The following is a 7749-nucleotide window of genomic DNA, read 5'->3' as shown; positions in this document are numbered from 1 at the left end:
TAGGGAAAACACTTGAAGAAATTGGCCTGGGCAAACATTTTATGAGGAGGACACCCTGGGCAATTGAAGCAACATTAAAAATACACTATTAGGACCTGATCAAACTAAAGAGCTTCTGCACAGCCAAGAACATAGTAAGTAAGGCAAGCAGACAGCCCTCAGAATGGGAGAAGATACTTGTAGGTTATGTCTCTGACAAAGGTTTAATAACCAGAATCCACAGAGAACTCAAGCATATTAGCAAGAAAAGAACAAGTGATCCCATCTCAGGGTGGGCAAGAGACTTGAAGAGAAACTTCTCTGAAGAAGACAGGTGCATGGCCTATAGACATATGAAAAAATGTTCATCATCATTAATCATCAGAGAAATGCAAATCAAAACTACTTTGAGATATCATCTAACTCCGGTAAGATTAGCCCATATCACAAAATCCCAAAACAAGAGATGTTAGTGTGGATGTGGAGAAGAGGGAACACTTCTACACTGCTGGTGGGAATGCAAACTAATACGTCTCTTTTGGAAAGATGTTTAGAGAACACTTAGAGATCTAAAAATAGACCTGCCATTTGATCCTCTACTAGATATATAGCCAGAAGACCAAAAATCACATTACAACAAAGATATCTGTACCAGAATGTTTATTACAGCCCAATTCATAATTGCTAAATCATGGAAGAAGCCCAAGTGCCCATCGATCCACCAAAGGACCAATAAACTGGTATATGTATACCATGGAATATTATGGAGTATTATGCAGCCTTAAAGAAAGATGGAGACTTTAACTCCTTCATGTTTACATAGATGGAGCTGGACATATTTTTCTTAGCAAAGTATCTCAAGAATGGAAGAAAAAGTATCCAATGTACTCAGCCCTACTATGAAACTACGCAAATGTATATATACATTCGTATATGTAATCTTCCTTCCTTAAATATGTATGTATATATGTTTATATATATATATTTGTATATGTAACTTTCAATTACTGTTTCTGCTATGGGGGGGGTGGGAGATACATCATGACGGTATATCTTATTGGACTGGACCAGGCGTCCTCAAACTACAGCTCGCAGGCCACATGCGGCCTGCCTAGGACATTTATCCGGCCCACCGGGTGTTTTTGCCACCACTGCCTGTCCTGCTTAGCAGCGACTTGTCCCGGGGCCCACAGTCTGGCCCTCCAACAGTCTGAGGGACAGTGAATTGGCCCCCTGTTTAAAAAGTCTGAGGACCCCTGGACTGGATTGTCTTATTCTAAAATCTTCCTCTGCTCTTTGGAAAGAGAGACAGTGAGATTTGTACAAGAGCGACAGCAGTAAAGGAAGCTTATGAGGATGGATGGTGACTCAAAATAAAATCACTGGACCAAGCAAAAATAATCCCAGGGATTTCAAGAGGGTGAGAGAAAAGGTGTAAGTTTCACTTTTTGAAGAGATAAATGAAAAAAGAAAAAAGAATAATGATTTAAAATCATAATAGTCAATAGATAGTCTGAAAAGTATTAACAATACTTGGATTCTATTGTTCATACCACAAAATCTCCTTTTTCACTTAATATGCACACTTAATCCTTGCAATTAAATAGATCATTTTTAATAGCTGCATCTATCATAAAGATGTGCCTCAATTAACCAATTCATTACTGTTGTGCATTTTAATTGTTTTCACTTTTTTCTATTATAAATAATGATGAGAGGAAAATACTTGCAGGTAAATGACTGTTTACATTTTTTATTATTTTATGAGTGTTTGTCTGCAATTTACTTCGATGTATAATATTACATCAAAAAAGATGTGTTGATAGATGGACAGAGGGATTGATACATGATAAAGCAAGTGCAGCATAATGTTGGGTGGTAAGTATATGGATACTCACTGCAAAATTCTTTCAATTTTTCCATATGTTTGAAATTTGTTGGAAAAATGTTGGAAATAAAAAAATGTTGGAAAAACTTATACTTTATGAGGCTAAATTCCTAGACTTGGAATAGATTATTTGTAGTATGTGCACATCTTTAAACTTTGTGAAGTTAATACATCAACCAGAAAGTGTCAGTTCCCTCACACTGTCAACACCAGTTTTTAGTGCTTTTGAAATCTCTGCCAACTTGTGAGGCAAAACTGGTAATTCATCTTTTAAGTCATCATTTTTATGTTAATTTCTTTAAACTTTTTAAAGTTAATATATAATGAATTGAAAAGCTTCCTAATATTCTTGGCTTCAGATTTGATGTTGGTTACTGAAACCATGAAGCAGTAATCAAGATTCAAGCACCCATCTGGGGCTACTCAGCTTATCATCAAGTACAATTCCCTGGAGAATAACTTAGAAACCAAATTACAGTAGAACTCCTGTAAGTTGACCACCCAAGGAACTGTAACAAACTGGTCAACACGCAGGGGGGGTCAACATAAGGAATTTGGCCTACTGTACTGATACACACATGTAGTCCATGTCCATCTAGTCTATAGAAATTAGGTCACCTTACAAAGATGGTCAGTGTAGGGAAGTGGTCAACTATGGAAGTTCTACTACTGTATATTGGTGAAAGTTACTTCCAGGCCATAATTACACACAGGCAGAGAGAGCTAACACCCAATTGCTAAAGTGGGCCTGATTTAACAGGTTCTTAGAAAGAGCTCTTTCTGAACAAACAAAAAGTCACCTCTCCTATTTTACTAGGATGCTCAGAATTTAGGCATTCATGAATTCTTATTTTTGGTATTGAAACAATTATCCTTTCAAAATTCAATTATTTTACTTCAAGATGAGCTCCACATAATTTTGGTGCTTCCACAGGATAGAATGCAATGAAGCCATTAAAAATAACTAAGGAAATCTGCTTTAATAGACATGAAAAGATGTTTACAATATACTTGGTCACTGCAAAAAAAGCAAGTATGCATATGTGTATATGATAGAAATGTATGAAAGGATATTTACTAAAATATTAATAGTGGTTATTTATTGAAGGGCAGAGGTATGGGAGATTTTTTTTACCATTTTTATACATTTCCCTATTGTCATTTTTACAGTGGATATATATAATTTTTAACAATAAGTAATAAAATAAACTATTTGCATTTTGATAAAAAAAATTGAAAATATCCCAGAAAATCACTAAACCATTAGCATCTTAGTAAAATTTAATTTAGCAAGGTTTTCAAGTTAAGGTTAATATCCCCTAAGGAATGAAACCCAAACCAAACATATTTTCAAAGGGCTAGAGAAAAAGCAAAGGTAGACCAGGCAAAGAGGTCTCCAGAAAAGCATTAAGCAGTCTAGGTATAGGTCTGTATGATCCTGGGGGAACATAACTGGGGGAATAAATCAATAGAAAATAGAAGGCACCTGTGGTCTTCAGAGCTAAGAAAAACCAAAAGTACAAAGGCTCACTACAGTCTGAATAGACTCAGAGTGGATCTTTAGCTTTGCCACAATTCCTGCTTTCCATATTACAAAAATAAATGCCTCCTTATCCCCCTACAACAGGTTCAGTATTCAATGGAAATCCTTTTTTCTTTTTTTTAGTGATCACTAATTTTATTTATTTTTATTTCAGATTAATATAAGGCTACATACAACTAGGTTACATTGTTTGCATTTGTTAGGTAAAGTACAAGTTGTAGCTGAGCCCTTCACCCAGGAGGTGTGACATGTGCCACTGCCTACAGTGGTAGTTTACTGTTAAAAATACGTACTTCGGGCAGCACCTGTGGCTCAGTGGGCAGGGCACTGGCCCCATATACCGAGGGTGGTAGGTTCAAACCCAGCTCCAGCCAAACTGCAACAAAAAATAGCCGGGCATTGTGGCAGGTGCCTATAGTCCCAGCTACTCAGGAGCCTGAGGCAAGGGAATTGCCTAAGCCCAGGAGTTGGAGGTTGCTGTGAGTTGTGTGATGCCACAGCTCTCTACCATGGGTGATAATGTGAAACTGTCTCTACAAAAACAACAACAACAACAAAAATACATACTTCACAGATTTAAATTCTCAAACTTATACTTCATAAAACTGGAAAGGAGAACATGAAGGGTTAAACTACTCACCTCCAAGGGAAGACATGTCTGTCCATGGCCAGATGTCCCTGGATGTGACACCACAGTCCCATTTTTAATGTGAAAGTGTATTTTGTACATGTAACCATCAGAACAGTCCTGTGTTCCATTACCAAAGAAAAAAGAGAGAAAATGCCAATTATTTTAATAATTCATCATTTTAGAAACTACTTCTGATAAGTTCCAAACTGAGCAATGAAAAACTAAGTGTACTAAATGATGTGAGAGAACATGAATAAAGAGACTAGTATACTAATCTTAAATAGTATTTAAATAGCATTTAAACTTATATAAATATCTTGTCACATAATTAATATTGATTTTTAGTGCATATACATTGAGAATAATTTTCAGAGGATTTGTGTCAGATCTTGAAGCTGGAAGGGACTTCCCATTTCAATTTCTTTTCCAAGGTAAGATCTCAATGAAAATGTCCTTGAAAGGTCTATATAACATCTGTCTGAGCACTCCCAGGAACCTGCATTCTTTACCCCTAGTGTAACAGCCACTTCCATTTTAGTGCACTGTACATTGAGAAAGTTTTGTCTTATAATGTATTGAAATATTTCCCTTTGACTTTAACTTACTGGTTCTAGTTCTGCCCTCTGGAGTCTAACCTCTTTCCCACAAAGCTCTTATTCAAAGAGCTGAACAAATGACCACCATTTGCAAATTTTCCTTCCAAGATATGGTTTCTAAGCCCTTCACCGGTTGAATGTCTCTCCTGTCTCTTGCACTTGCTTTTAAATATACTAATGGAAGATATTCATCTAACTGTGGTTAGCTCCATTTTTTTAAGAGAACATTTGTTTGAATTCAATAAAGTAACCTCCCCATGCACAAACATGCTCATATACCAATAAATATTAATTATCCACCAAATTGTCATGCCAACATTTTTACATTTTAACAGAATTAAAATAATAACTAAGGAAGAAGTGGTTACTTAATCTCCTTCTAAGAAGAGGGAAATTTGGATATAGTGTCACAAATACACAGAAGCGCAAGTCTCATGAAGATTGGAGTAGGCATGGATGTTCTAAGCTAACGGAAGCCAAGGATCTCCCTCAACCACCAGAAACTAGAAGAGGCAAGAGAGGATTCTTTCCTGGAGAGTAGGATGCTTCTAGGCTACAAACCCACACAGCATGTTGCTATACTAAATACTGTGGCAAGTGTAACATAATGATAATTATTTGTGTATCTAAACACAAAAAAGATACAGTAAAAATACCAGTATTATTTACTGGTAGTTCCTCTTATTATAACCATATATGACATCTATGTGGTCTATCATTGACCAAAACATCATTAGGCAGCTCATGAAGGTATAATAAAACTATAATGGTATGTGTTTTCAAGAAAAAGTATGGGCAGTCCACAATTTCAAAATAAATCTAGCAACAGAGATAAAAACCAAAACTCTGATGACATTCAAGAGAACAATTAGAGCTAAACTGTGTGCACTAAATACAACCATCAAATGATGATAACCACTCTATTTTGTATTTTCTATACCTGAGCACTGGATGCATAATTATATTAATATACAATTTAATAAAATTCTAATTATAATGCAAAGTAGATCTCCTTTGATGTCAAAACAGATGGAATCAGATTTCTGTGTGCCTATGTTATAAAGTCTCAATAATCTGGTTTCTTTTCCAATAAGTTGAGAAAGATGTCATTTTCAATATTACTTATAATTCAGGAAATTTTTGTTTCCATTATAGATAATTTCTAATTCTATTTATTATTATCTACAGAGAGGTGTACAGGGGATTTTGACTCAGCCTATATTTGGTAGTGACAATTTCCTTTTCAGTATCACTCTCTTAACGGTCAAGATTAGCCTCAAAAAATTTAATATAGAAAAAAGAGTTTTTAGCATTTTGATTCCCCTTCAAACATTTACTTCCACAGAAGTCAGTCCTTCTTCTACATTGTTTTAATTTAACGCAGAAAAATATGTTTTGTTCTTCTCTGTTGAAAGATCTTTGTTTAAAGACATGAAAACACAAAAGCAGGAGAACTGCTGCCCTACGTCAGCCCTGCAGTCCATCCAGCCCGGTAAATGATGTTAACTCAAATCTCCCCTTGGCAATGAAGTTTCTCCTGACTGTTCCAATCAACACCCTTCTCTAACTTCCCGGCATTCTTTCTGCACTTACTGTAGCTTAAAATTTAACGTTAACTCTTCTTTAATTTTTTTTAACATTTGTGAGTTTTATTTTCCCCAACAGACCATAAGTAAGCACCTAGGCCCCAATCCTGGAGGGATGCCAGGTCTTAACTGCAGAATCCAGACCTCCGTCCCACATAAAAACCTGAGCCACACAGAGTCTGAAAACATCCTGGACCAGCATGGGAAGATGTAGGAACAAAGGGAACTATATAGTTCACTCAGCTCAACCCTCTCATTTTAGAGATAAGAAGGGGAAGGACTGAAGCAATTTTAAGACGCCTGTCTTAGAACTAATTAATTAGGGGCAGGTCTGGTGTGAAAAGCAGATCTCTTGACTCAAGCATTATTTCTAGACACTAAGTAAATTTTGCCAGAGGGCAGGATGGTTGCAGAAACATACCTTTTGACTCTCATGGACTACTGTACACCAGAGCTTTGCACTTTGAGTAATAAGCTCAAGACACACAAGTGTGGCCTGGGGACCAACAGCCAGAGTATTAGCTGGGAGCTTGCTAGACTTGCAGAATCTCAAATCCCACCCTAGACCTGGCAACTCTGTATTTAAATCCCTAGGCAATTTGTGTGTTCCTTTGGAAGCACTGAGGCAGGTATTGTAATCCCTGACTCAAAGAGATGGCAAATTGATGGTGTTAATTGTGGTTCTCAGTCCTAGCCACAGATTAGAATCACATGGGAAGTTTTCATAGGGCTGTTGTTGAGGTCTCACCTCAGATGGGTTAAGTCAGAATCTCCCTAGCAGACTCCAATGCAGCAGCTGAGAACCACTTTTGAACTCAATGAGAAATAGAGTCAACCAAGGAATCTGTAACAGCCTGAGCAGAGAAGGCCACAAACAACTCAAGACCTTCTTGAACACCAGGGCTCACTCGGAGTTCTCCAAATGCTAAAATCACCTCTGTTGATGCTCATCTTGGAGCTTCAGCTATGCTGAGGCTGCCTTTTAAGAGGTCTTTACCACGACCTCAAACTCTACTTTCTGGCAACTTGCCCAGTCTGGTCCTCAGTAACTGCCATTAATCTTGTGACTTAAAATTGTTCCATGTCCAACTGGACTCCTTGCTGCCTATCACCACAAAGCAGGTTGCTTCACTCTGTCATTACAAGAGAGAAATTAATAGGAAACGCCCAGACACTACTAATAAAAAACAGGACACTTCCTCACAGCCAAAACTCTTCATTATCCAAATAGAAAGTTTGTTACCTCATACCGAAATAAGAAATAAAGATTTAAATGAAAAAAAAAATCATAAAAGTGCTAGATGAAAATACTAGGGAATATATAGAACCCATAACCTTTCAAATATGATAAAAACCCTGAAGTCATAGAGATCAAAAAATTCTACTGCAGGAAAACAAATTCTTCATTTCATAAAGTCAAAAGGCAAATATCAAAATTTGGAAAAAAAAAAAGGTGTATAGCTCATATCATAGAAAAGGATTAGTTTTCTCTACATGTAAGTAGATTTAATTTCCTCAAAATATAA

At 36.6% G+C, this 7749-nt stretch overlaps 1 protein-coding gene across 1 annotated transcript in view; it reads right to left on the bottom strand.

Annotated features, from left to right (window-relative positions):
• ATG10 (autophagy related 10) overlaps window positions 1-7749 on the bottom strand; it is a 262904-nt gene that overhangs the window by 183898 nt on the left and 71257 nt on the right. Inside the window, exon 3 of the mRNA XM_003786018.3 lies at window positions 4051-4158. Within this exon, the coding sequence (XP_003786066.1) occupies window positions 4051-4158 (108 nt within the window). The remainder of the gene's footprint in view (window positions 1-4050; window positions 4159-7749) is intronic.

The sequence above is a fragment of the Otolemur garnettii genome, unplaced genomic scaffold, assembly GCF_000181295.1.
Source record: "Otolemur garnettii isolate 467f Iridium unplaced genomic scaffold, OtoGar3 scaffold00017, whole genome shotgun sequence".
Classification (NCBI taxonomy): domain Eukaryota; kingdom Metazoa; phylum Chordata; class Mammalia; order Primates; family Galagidae; genus Otolemur; species Otolemur garnettii.
This window is presented reverse-complemented; position numbering and strand designations above follow the sequence as displayed.